This window comes from Copidosoma floridanum, unplaced genomic scaffold (genome assembly GCF_036245765.1).
Source record: "Copidosoma floridanum isolate Cflo_tuat_1 unplaced genomic scaffold, Cflo_Japanese_pri ptg000034l, whole genome shotgun sequence".
In the NCBI taxonomy this organism is placed as follows: domain Eukaryota; kingdom Metazoa; phylum Arthropoda; class Insecta; order Hymenoptera; family Encyrtidae; genus Copidosoma; species Copidosoma floridanum.
In genome coordinates this window covers 906,859-920,390 of record NW_028321911.1, presented here as the reverse complement: position 1 = coordinate 920,390, position 13,532 = coordinate 906,859, and the positions used below count along the sequence as shown (strand labels likewise).

General features: G+C 31.9%; 1 protein-coding gene across 1 annotated transcript in view; it reads left to right on the top strand.

Annotated features, from left to right (window-relative positions):
- LOC106637938 (uncharacterized) overlaps positions 1-9,810 on the top strand; it is a 290,005-nt gene extending 280,195 nt beyond the window's left edge. Inside the window, exon 3 of the mRNA XM_014350916.2 lies at positions 9,565-9,810. Coding sequence (XP_014206402.2) covers positions 9,565-9,810 — 246 coding nt within the window. The remainder of the gene's footprint in view (positions 1-9,564) is intronic.
- The last annotated feature ends 3,722 nt before the right edge of the window (positions 9,811-13,532 follow it).

The window sequence follows — 13,532 nt, the reverse complement described above, 5'->3', positions numbered from 1 at the left end:
CAAGTCTAAGAATGGTGTTCGTGTGTAATGTACGTATATGTTGGTACACAACGGTCATTTCAGCGAGACGAGCGGCAGGTGTACAGTCCCACGACCGCGCAGACAACCCAACAAAACGGGCTGGCGTAAGGCACTAAGGTGCCGCCATATAGCCTCCTTAGTGGGAGTAAGCCTAGATTAGTCGGCCCACAATGTCTTTTTTGTTTATGAGGCGTACAGCCATGTCAGATGTGGTTACCCAGACTTATCTGGGCCTCATCGTCCGGCTTTACCCGCCACCAGGCTTCCAAAGCAAGCCCAGGAAAGGACCCACCACACGTAACCCGGAACAATCCGTAAGTATCCCTGTGTTTGTTTAGTGAGAGTGTGGTGCATGTATCTGAGAAGAAGGTTTTAACCGCTGCTCACTTCTATACACGACGGGTGCTAGTTTTTGTTGGCCCGCATCAAGCAATGGAGTGCCACCCACGCCGGCAGCAAAAAGCGAAGAACAAGGAGCACAAGCAGAGCCGGCCCATGAATCCACACCAGTGAAGACAAGGGGCACTAGTCTTCCGTCCACACCACCACAGATACACATGCCAATGCCACACACGCCCTTCTACCCACGCGCCCGACCACCACCAGAGAGCAACCCCAGCTGCCCATCGTCACCTCATGTCTTTAGAGGATGCCTCCATCCACCACGCGGGGAAGCCCCTGGTATGGAGAAAGTAGCGAAAACCCCACCCGGGAGTAGCAGTAGCGGTAGCGGTAGTTATAACGGTAGTGGTAGTGGAAGCGGTAGCGGTAACGGTAGTGGTAGCTGGAGCGGTAGCAGTAGCAGTAGCAGTAGCAGTAGCAGTAGTGTTACCCTAAGTGTTTGTACCGGAAAATAATATAGAAATGGCGTCAACTAGCAAATTTGAAAGTAAATTCGCAAAATACGTTTAATGTAAAAGTATAGCTGCAGGAGCATCCACAGCAGCAGTTATATCGTTAACAACACTTCCAGTTGCTAAAAACAATAAAACATTAAGTCTTGAAGATGTTTGTAGTGCTTTCGATGGACGAATTATGACAGCATTGATTGTTGACTTAAAACATTTAGATTTGAGAAATTTTTTTAAAGACGAAAAGAAGCAGTGTTTCACCTGAATGCAACAATCTCTTAGCGAACATAAAGTGCTGAAAGTTAACAGAGTGTTGTCATCTGAATTTGTTACAGTAAAAGATAGCATTACACATACAGATATAAAATTCTTTTACACAAAATCACAATGTATTTATCAAGCTACTGATTTAGACGATTGGTTCGATAAGAATGTGCAACAACCAATTGAACAAAGTATGGATGGCCTTAAAGATGCCGTCTCTGGCTGATTTTTACGTTCAGTACTAAATTTAGTTGACAGTAATAAATTATCTTCATAAAAAATCAACAGCAATAAATTAAATTCTATGTGAGGTAGCCCATTTATAGACTCACTAGACTACATTGAAAATAAAATGCTTGAGTGAATATTGTTAACGCTGACAATCAATGTTTTAAATGGACTACTTTATTAGTATTGCATTGGATCAACAAAAATGCAAATTGCGTCTGAAGTCATAGAAGATACAAAAACGAGCTAAATTTCAATAATATTGAATTCCCTGTTGACCTTAAAAAAATTTATAAATTTGAAAAAATATATAATGTTCCGGTTTATTGACACTTTCTTAAAAAGAAAGATGATACTTTTAATGTTTATCCTAGTAATTTATCAGCAAACCAAAGAAAATCATGTTAACCTTTTACTTATTAAAAGTTTCTATATTGATAACGAGGATAACGATGATAAAATTAATATGGAGGACGATTTAACTACAGAGCATAATATCTTTATGTTTGGATTAGAAATTCGTCACGTTTAATACACAAACAGTTGTCTAAACATCTGCATGCCACAAACGTATGTGACCCATGCCTTCACTACTTTTGATCTAAAGATAAATTGAAAGCACATGAAGAAGATGGCAGAAATATGAATAGTTGCAAAATTTCTCTACCTAAAAAAGAGAAAAATTAGCACATACTTAAGTTTGAAAATTTTACATACAAAAACTGAGTACCTTTTGTTGTTTATGTAGACTTTTAATGTTCATAAGAATCTGTTGAAAACAAACGTGCGTATCAAAATAATGTAGCGTACAGTATTAGATGTTTTATCAAATGCAGTTATGCTGATAGGAAATCACAGTATAAAACTTATTGATAAAGTGATGAAAATAATGATGATATGTCTGCTAAACTGTTAGAAAATATTTTTTATCTTTTTGCTTTAAAACTGGAAGAATTGTATTAAAGTCCTATCAAGATGATTGATTTGACAACAGTAGAAAAGGTCATGTATGATCAACTTTCTTTATTTTACATATGTAACCATTTTCTTAGTTGACAACAAAGTAAGAGATCATTGTCATCTGACTGGAAGGTACGTATATTTTTTTTACTGTAAAAATTATTATTATTTCATAAACCAAACAAAAAAATTGTTTTCTATTGCCGATGTCGAGGTCTTGCGCATTACAAGTGTAACATGAATTATGATGATTTACAAATGATACCTATAATTTTTTATAACATAAGGGGCTATGATTCTCATTTGTTTATAAAAGAACTAGCTATTAATATCTTAGGAAGAGTTCAACTCTTACCACAGACAGAAGAAAAGTACATTTCCTTTCAAAAATATGTTGCAGAAACTGATATTAATCTACGATCTATAGATTCCTTCAAATTTATGGCTTTATCTCTTAACAAACTGTCATCATATTCAAATGAATTGAAAATTATCGAAAGTACATTTTTCAATAAAGATAACTATAATATAAATTAAACAAATTAAGGAAGCATATTTCCGTATGATTGTATATCCTCTTTTGAAAAACAAGAGGGAAAAAAGTTACCAACCAAACAAGATTTTTATAATAGCGTATACAAAGCTCATATTACTGATGAAGAGTATGAGCAATAAAATATTCTAAAATCTCATAAATTTCTCATTTTTTCGGAGTATTCACAAAAAACAACTCACCGGCTGACGGGCCACGGCTAAAACAGCTGTAGTAAATCTTGATGATAAGAATGGACCTGGAACTCACTGGATGGCTTATCGAAAATGTGGTAATAATATGGTATATTTTGACAGTTTTGGAGATCTGCAGCCACCTATCGACTCAATATTATATCTTAAAGTTAATAAGGTAAGATATAATCATTAGCGTAAACGAAAATTTGACTCTTACAACTACGGCCATTTGTCCTTAAAATTTCTTTAAAAACCAATGTAACTTTCTTACGTGGAGCGAGACCTCTTAGTTATACTTTGACAACGATGGAAGGAACATAAACACTAAACCTCTCTGGTACTTCTTCTGTTTAAGAAGCACAGTATTTTCTACCTATTGAATTATCGTCAAAACACAGCTACGTTCTTGACTTAGTAGTACTTTTGTCATTCAACTCAATTCCAAATATTTATGGAAATTGTAATAAATTTTATGTTACATTCAAGTTGTTGTATTACCAACCAGTAGTTATGAGATCGAAGATATAAGGTCATTTTTAATTGAGGTATCATAACCTCAAAACATAACTCCTGATATTACGCCAAACAACAATACGCTTCGAAGTGTTATTAAGTGTAGCCCTACCATTGATTTTAGACCTGAGCATTCTAGAGGCTGTCTATTAGGTTTTACTCACTGAGTTTTAAACAATAATACCACTCGTATTTTAGGCTTACCTGTAGCTATTCTAAAGATAAACGTATCAAGAGTTGAATGTAACATCACGATTGGAGCTTACGTAAATGGCAAGAAAGTGCACATGATTCATGAATTCTTTCCAGCTTAACCACCGGAATATAAAATTATTGAAGTTTCTTCACAAATAATTTATTTTTCGATCATTGGACATATCATTGATCATTTACAACTACGTATGGTAGATCAGGATGGTTATTTAGTTAATTTTCGTGGCGAAGTCATTACTGTAAGATTGCTTATAAAACCCTCTTCATAATGGGTATTATTTTATAATCAAACAAATTATAGAAGCAGCTCAATATACGCTTCAGCACTCAGTCAACAACGAGCTCTCAAACTGTTGAGACGTCAGAGAAAACAGTCCATCAAAGGATCGAGACATCTAAGAAAACAGCCAACGCGTCAAAAACTAGCTCATCAAAACATACACTTTATAAAAAATCTTGGTCTAAAAATAAGAAACCCTGGTGAAGAATAAGTTGGATACTTTTTTGTTGTATGCAAAACGGACAAGATTTTAAGTATTTAGTCTCCAGTTGCATTTGATAAATCTATTGCGCACTATGAGATTTATGCTCATCAGCGTATGCATCGTCAACATATGGTAACAGTAATGAAATTCGTATTTCTATTCAACGCTAAGATGTGTGTCTTTTACCATCCAGGAGTTCTTCACACATTTATGAAAGATTGGTCGAAGCAGATGGAAATAAACCAGTAACAAATACTGTATTGATGAACAAGGCCATCTACCACTTACTTGAAAAAATAAGATATAAGATAAATGGCGTAGAGGTCCCTATGTCAACTTATGACGTCAATCATGACGTCATTTGTGACACCGCAAAATATGTCATTCATGACGTCATTTACGATGTCGCAAAAGACGTACTTCACTACGTCTCAAAAGACGCCATTTACATAGGTTGTTGTTCAACAAAAGGCTGTTTGGAAGCATTAGATTGTCTTATAGGTGCAACCATCAGGATGGTTACACTAAAACAGAGGGATTCCAAAAGTTTTTAAATTCAGAAAGTTTTATCCCTATTTAAGAAAATTTCTTTTTTTATTATAAAGAATACCTTAACCCCCCGGTTTTAGTTTCATTCAAATGATCATTGAGAATTACATCATTAAAATAATAATAGTAACTTGGCTACGTGTGCATTACATTCACAGTAGTGAGAAGACAGTATATGACTATATATACATGCACACTTCTATACACAAGAAATTATGTTAAGGAAACATTCTGCTTGCAAACTAGTATAGTATTTATGAATATTTTTCAAGATTTAGTAAAAATAATAGTAAACAAGTAATGGCTTACAAAAAAATGTACACAAGAGCCATTGTTAAATAGAAAGTATCTTACTTTCCATGAAATTTTGGACTTACAGGTTTTAAAAAGTATTAATAAAGATAAGCACTTTAACTGAAACTCACAAGGTTCTTTTATTTAAATATTATTATCAATGCTAATCTTCATAAAATCTGAAGCTATGAGGTTTTATAGATTTAGCGATAGGCTGAAAGAAAACACATTGGACTGCAAGCTGAGCCCGAAGTGTGTAAAAAAAAATTAGTGCCGCATATTTTAAGGAGTTAAAAACATCAAGATTCGTTGTAATCCACAAATTTTTTTTATCTTTTTTCCTTATCACGAGTACTTGGTGGGCACTTGGAAAGAACTTAGTGGGTACTTTAAAGGCAATTGGCGGGCCCTTAGTGGGTAAATGACAGAAAATTGGCGGGTACTTGCCGGGCACTTGCCGATCTCCTCCAGGGGTCATGTGCGAGATTATTGCTAAGAGAACGTGATGACGCATCACATGTTAATGGTACTTCTTTTTGAAATCATAATTTATCAATAATTTATTGAATTTAAGTTTATTTTTTGCTAATTGGCGAGCCTTCTCGTACTCCTCCGTCCACAGGAACCGTTTTTTTTTTTGTAAGCATTCGTATAAAGGTTATGATTTTTTTGCAGTATCGCTTATGAATTAATTATAATAATTTGTTATGCCTAAAAAATCCTGTACTTCTTTCAACTTTAACGGTGAAGCAGCCTTTTCTATGGTATCAACTTTATTTTTTAATGTGTGTACTCCTTCTTTATGTATTCTGAAACCTCAATATCCTACAATATTTTTCTTTTAAATAAATCTACTTTTGTTTTTTTCAGCTTTAATCCAAATTCACTTAATATTTTAAGTATATTGCTAGTATATTCAACAATTTTTTTTATTGTTTATCTATTTACAACTGTACCGTCTTGAAAAACCCATACATAAAGTAATTTTGCAAAAGTTTGTTCCATTTGACTTTAAAACAATCCAGGTGCCAAAGATACCGTACGGTAAATTTTTATATTTATATAACCCTTTGTGAGTATTTGTTACTAAAATTTTTTTTAAAAACTTGTCTAATTCTACTTGTTCATAAGCCTTGTTTGGATCAATTTTACTGTAGAAGATTGCACTGGTTAAATTTGCGATTAAATGTTCTGGTTTTGGTAATGGATACCTTTGAGCTGTTATATTTTTATTAATTGTTATTTTGAAATCGCCACTGATTTTTACTAACTGATCTGACTTTATAACAGAAACGATTGGTGTTGTCTATTCACTTACTTGAATTTGTTCGGAAGTTTTGTCTTTTTCTAGTCCGTCCAACTTATCTAATACTTTATTCTTTGGTGCAAATGGAACTGTTCTAGTTTTACAAAAAATAGAAGTTGTGTGTGAATGCATCTTATTGCTCAATTTTGCCTTGGTGTAAGTACCTTATCCTGAGAATAAATGATTGTATTTTTTATAGATTTTCTCTGTATGTTTTTGTAAAATGACTTTTGAATACTGTTTGAGACATTCGAATATACGGTAAGTAGGGGCTCCTGGCTCTGAGCTGACTTAAGCTTAAAATAAATTTAAATTTCGTAATTTATCCATCTTCTTGTGTGACTTATATCTTCTGTTGACTAATTCTAATACATTCGTTTGAAAAACGTAAAATATTTACAAATTTGATAAAAAAATCTTCATAGATATATTATGTACTAACTTTGTCAAATCTTCCCAAAAAATAATTAAAAGATTTTGTATATATGCATAGCTTCACTTTCGCAGTTATCTAGAGTCAACTGACATAAATAGGAGAAATGTTAAATGTATGTCACTGTGATATTGTTATCAACTACTTTTTCGCTACAGTAAATGACGAATATGTAACCAACATACTACAAAAAATAAAAAAAATGTTTTTGCAGAGGTGCATGATTATTGTACGGGAGGGAAGAGCACTAACAAACATTAAGTGCATGCACTGAAAATACATTAAAAACGATTCGTAGAAAAAATAGGAATAAAGCATTTACTACTAATTTTCTTTCACAATGCAAACAACACAATACAAACATCACTCTACCACAAAAATTTGAGCTAACAACAAAATCTAAATTAAGGATGACATCAGCTTTGGACATATCAAGGGCGATATGCGAGACGCATTTAACGTAATTATCACACTACTTGAACTACTACGACGCAATAGTGAAGTCCATAGAAATAAAGAGGTTCGTTCGCATCTACGGGGGGGGAGGTGAAAGGGACTAAGGCTATGTCTATACTAATGTGTAGGATTTATGCTGCCGTACCAACTCAAAAAAAAATTTGTGTGAGTATTACTGCATACTGGTAAATATACACATGAATATTGTTCTTACATGAATATTGTTCATACATAACATTCTGCAATTGGATGCAATATACCAGACATCAGTATTTAACGATTAGATTAAAACATCAAAATCAATTAATCCATGGGTGTCCGTGGTGAATGGATTAAAAAATGAGGGTGGTGATTTCTTTCGTCAAAGCGTACAAGTATCTGCATCACCCGTTGTAGATGTTTTGCATCAACTTATGAAATTCCTGAAAAATACTAGTAAATCTTATATTCTAGCCATTCACAACTACCGTTTTTGACATAACAAGGTTGCTCATAAAACTAGAAGAGCTGTGCTGGGTACAAAGGTTTTGGCAAACCATTTTTTGTTTCAGTAATACGTTGCCATTATTCAAAAAGTAATTACCTAGTTAAAAAATAAATGGTTAGAAATCAACTATGCTAGCTGTAGATTTGCTCAAAGAATTTACCAAACAGGCTCATGATGTTATTATCGATGTTAAATTATTACAAAAATTAGTTTGTTCCTACATTACTTATGAAGAGTTAGTAAATTATTGTGCAAGTGTAGATGGTAGAGTTAATTCTATCACGAAATATGAAACCACTAAAATAATTTAAAGTATTTTGAACCATGAAATAGCAAAATCTCTAATGTTATGTTAAAAAGAATGGCAAGTGCTGGTATTACTTTTGACTTTCTAATTAGGGAGTAGATTAAAGGAGAAGCATATGAAATTGATTACTTTCAGCAAAGAGTTCATGGTATAGCTACTTTGATTAAAACCAAAGAAATGCTAGATAATATTTTAGAGTATATGAAAAATATTTTAAAAATTTTTTCATGAATATGACTTGGATTGTAATGTAATGATCAAATTTAAGGTATATTTTTAAGAGTATCATAAGAGTAATTGTTACTGTTACTTAAAAAGTTCGAATTTATTATAAAAAACATTAAGTCAAGATTGTAGGAGACTACTTATTTCGATACAAAATAGTAAAATTTATGACATCAGAAATAGAGGAAAAACTAATTTGTCTACCCTCGTTAAATTGCAAACTACATGCAATGTATAAAAGAAATTTTTTATTTAGAACGAATGCACGATTGTGTTGATATGTAACAACGATTATCGGTAACCTATTATAAGTAATTACTTATATTACAATAAGTAAGTGTAATAAGTGTCTTTATGACATAATAATATGCAGTATTCCTGATGCATTATATTATACGTGTATGCGTTTATCTTAAAAAAGAACATAGTCCTCTCAATTTTGCACTAAATTATTGACTCAACTACGCTGTAATTCTACAACTTTCGTTTCTAACATCTTTCTTAACATCCAGCCTTTGTAATGCATAGTTTTTTAACCTTTGTATTACTTCTGACAGAGCTACATGACATTAACTAAGAGATTTTTTTGTCGTTTCCATAACCATTTATGTTAAAAGACCTCCCTTTAGCAATGAATTTCTAAAACACTATTTTTTCCATCGTTCTGAAAAATTGACAGAATATTTGTAATAACTGTAACATTGGATTTTATTGATTTTTACATCTTTTTAATTATTTCTGTTTTTTGGGATGAATCTGCTTACAATGAAAGAGGGTCAGTCAGCCACTCTAGTCAACGGCAGAATTATGCCAGGGTTATATCCAAACACGTTTATTCTCACTTGTGTTTTACGGAAGGGTCAAACTTATAAATCGTTTATAAAACATTTTAAAAGAATTGATTAATTAAAAGTCAAAATACATAACAGTACATACTATTTTTTTAACAAATATGTGTACGTCTTAAGTATTAGAAATTTTTTACATATACTTCTGCAGAATTAGGACAGTAAAATGATTACAGTAAATGACAGTAAAATGATGATTTATATAATTTACATAATTAAAAAAGAATGTTGATAAGAGTTTCACCCAAATCTTTAAACTGTTGTAACATATTATGAAAAGAAATTATAAAAATGATGTATTCTTTGAAAGCTAAGCTTTTTTTATGAATTTTTTTGTATAACGTTATCTACTTATTTTTTATATGAGAAATTTCAGTTCTCTTGATTTTTTACAGGAACGCAAGGTGATCCGATTCAGAAAATTTCCAAAATGTATGGGTGAGTCCAAACAGTTAACAACGGTAAACAAACAAAAGGAAGTACAGGAAAAAAGTTTCGCTCACCGTGAGGCTAACTTTATTAGGAAAGTTATTTCTGGCTTTCTCGGGCGTTACGTCTACGTGCCTGAGATTGTGCATTGTGACGACCTTGGATTTGTTAGATTGGCTGATACGATACGCTCAAATCGCCCTGGTAAATAGTATAGTATCCGTATAGGATCCATGCAATGTTAGATGCAAACTATTAAAAAGCATTTGCTTCACTAAATTTTCTTGACACTTGCTAGTATTTGTTCTTCAGCTATCGTCTTTTAGACATTAAACTCTTAATTTTTATTTCTGGAATCCCACAAACACAAATGATTTATTTTTTAGATTTAAATAAAATTACTTGATTTCTTAATCAAAAAATAAGTTTTATAAAATAAATGCATTATCAACAAGTTTTTAGCCATCACAGTTAAAAAAAGGTATATATTAAATAGGCTGTACCATAAGTTGGTTCTATAAGTATTTTATATAATTACAACGGAAGAAGCAAGTCCTCCTTGAAAATAAGCCGTATGATCAAAACCAATTCCGTTAAGCATGGGAACTAAACTGTCTGGTAAAATGCAACTGTCAACTCATTAGGATAAACAGTCAGCCTTTAAGGTCTAATGCAGTGGGTGTTACTTTTCTTTTTACCACTTTTTCAAACTACACATTAAAAATCTTGTAAATTTAACAGTCATCTTTCCACTTAATGCAAACTTTCGTTTTGAAGAAGTTTTTATTTTTAGTAAAATGCCTACAAAACTTAATGTAAAACCAGCAGACTTGTCTTACTAGCATTAATAGTTGCATAAAATAGATTTTATGTAATATTGTCTTTATGCGCAAGAAACTGCGTTTAAATTAAAAAATTTTTAAACTTTTTTGGATGCCAACTTTAATTTATAATTACGTCTACAGTAAAGCTGTATTCCTAGCAGCTAAAAGACTAGAGTGGTTTAAACAGTCTGACATGTGGCATTTTGGGTTAACGAATAAGGGTCAGTTTTTACAAGTATTGTATAATTAAAAGTGACAGTAAGCTCCATGGATAGAAGTTTAATCATTGCAATACATTACTATAGAATAGAATATATCGTAACAGAAGTATAAACTGTAAAAACCAACATAATCAGAAAGGTTGGGATCAACTACGATCTAGTAAAAGTCAGTAAAATGGTAAATAGAAAAATCCATGTATATAAAAGAGGAACATGCCATTATATAAAAAACAATTATTTAATTGTATACATGTATATCTTTCTTTATTATATAGTTTAATGTGTGGGGCATCCCACATAACCCCCCCCCTTGCCCCTTGACCGCTCCCCACTGCCACCAAGAGACCCTCACCGTCCCCCTACTGCCCTCCACAAATTAAGGAAACACTCTTTTCATTTCTACGTTACTTTAACCTAATAAATATTAGATTAAGTTTCCCCCCACTGACCACTTACCACCCCTCCACTGCCACCACACAATTTTTCTGCCACTTCCGCCCCCCCCCCCACTTTCCCTAACACGATTTTTACTGTGTTGCATTGCAATTCCATTGTCATTGTTCCAATTCCAAGCATCTTCTTTATAAATTGATTATACGATTTTAAGGCTTACTTCTTTATTCAGGAAACATTTTAATAAACTTGTTAAAAAAAAATTTGCTTTTCAATAGAAATTTTTTATTTATTAGGAAAAGTTCTTTTAGAATTCAAAATTTGTTGAATTATTTTTCTCTACCACCCAGGAGATATTTTTATTTCTTCTCCAGGTCATTTAAAAATTTAATAAACTTTTGGGTTTTTTTTTTCTCAATATGTAAGTATGTTTAATGTCAAAGCCTCATCAAAACCTTAAAAATTCATCAGTTTCTAACACTTTAGTATGTTTATCTAAAATGGAGAAAAAGTAAGTAAAAAACTTTAATAGGTAATTTCATACAGTTATGTAAGGTTAGAAAACGTGTATATTTGTACAATACACATAATAATCTACTTTTTATTTTTAAAGTGTCTTTAATATGCTGTTGAGTTTTTCTTAGATATAATATGTAATACGTGCAAAAAGCGCAGTTTAAAAATGGCAGTCTAAAAAAATTCGAGAACTAAAAAACAGTATTAGAACTTTTTTATGTGATTATTAAATCTACTTCAGTTATTGAAACAGAATTGAAAGAGCTCTAGTGAGTCATCGTACCAATACTAATGAATTATTACTAAAAGTTTTAATCGTAGGAGAAACTTCTTAATATTTTACATCCATCCATAACGTACAAGAATAAAAATGTCATATGTTTTTTTTTTTTAATTAACGTTTTACAATAGGAAACTCCTAGACTGAGCTTTATTGTACCTCTCACTTATTTTTCTGCTACTTTAGATAATTAAATTTCACTGAAATATGAAACCTTTAGTTGGCTGCATAGGATTATATCAAATATTTTAAAATTAATTTTAACGGTAAAAAAAAAGTAACAATAATAATTAAATAATAAAGTTATTAGGGATATCGGACTAGTTCGTACTTGAGTTAAGATCAAACGCAGGAATCAGGACGATAGCTGGCTTTAATGCTACGAGGTGTGTCCAGTTTTTTCTATTGATTCGAGCGCCCTGTCGTGGCAAAGAGGCCTATAACCAGTGGCACATTTTTTTGTAAAAGTTTTATAATGGGGACTTAGTTATACAGCAATAGGTACTATGTTTCACAGTTATGTACAATTTTATCCGACAATTTTTTGTTAGGCAAGATAATCATACAATTAACAACTATATTTAAAAATTAGAATAAGAAGTAATCATAAGGTCATAGTGCATTAGAATAAATCAGTGTTTCCAACATTAAAGCTCACAGTTAAAAGATAAAAATTTAAAGAGTCCCTTATGTCAGACAAAATGCCAAATATTTTTAATTACTTATTGACTGTAACGTTTGTTTTGTTGTTATTTTAGTAATCTAAAATTAAAACGTTGCTTTATATCTAATTGAGTATTTACAACTACTTATCTCTATCACAGGCAATTATGTATACATATACTATTGTGCTCCATGGCACTAGCATCTAAGGGCAAAAGTAAAAACTGCAGTAGCAGTATAGAGACCTGTCTTATAAAACACTAACGCCATTTTACAATTGAAAATTGATTAATCTGTTAAAATTAGCTTCTGTTGCTTTAATTTTCACCAACAAAAAGTTTTTTATTATAATAGTCGTAGCACTGGCATCGTTGTTTTTTTCATACTAGGTTCCTCCATGGATAACTTCTGCGATAAACTATTACTGGCTATAGTTAGTATCACCTGAACAATGGTCTCTTAGTATTTTCTGTATCAATTCAAGCAATAATTAATATAAAAGAAATTGGTACTAAAAATTTATTCTTATAATGTTAAAAATGGAGTTGAAAAAAACTTGAACTTTCAGCTCTTTATTTAACAATTTAAGGTCGATGAGTTTACTTTTGTGTAAATTTTAACCATGGTTTTGGAACTACAGAAAAATAAAAAATTTATCAAAAATACAACAACGAATTTTTAAATGTAGTGTATGCAATAAAGTGATAAAAAAAATGATTACCTACGAAACGTAAGAGAGCAAACGTAAGGTAAAATTATGTTTTATCATAACTGAAAATTTACAAGAGTAACGCATTTGAGGTGATATTTACACAAACATAATCTGGAGTAAATAAACAGTTTTAAGAGTATGTGAATAATTATCAACCATTAAAGTAATGTTTGATGTGTAATTTTCTTACTTTTTTGCAGGATACCGATTAAACTATTTTAAACGGCAGATCAAATGTCTATGTGGGCCAGAGCTGCATAGCAAATTATTCCCGATGTCCCAATCGAACTAAATTGGCGCTATCGATAGGAAGCAGCATGGTTAA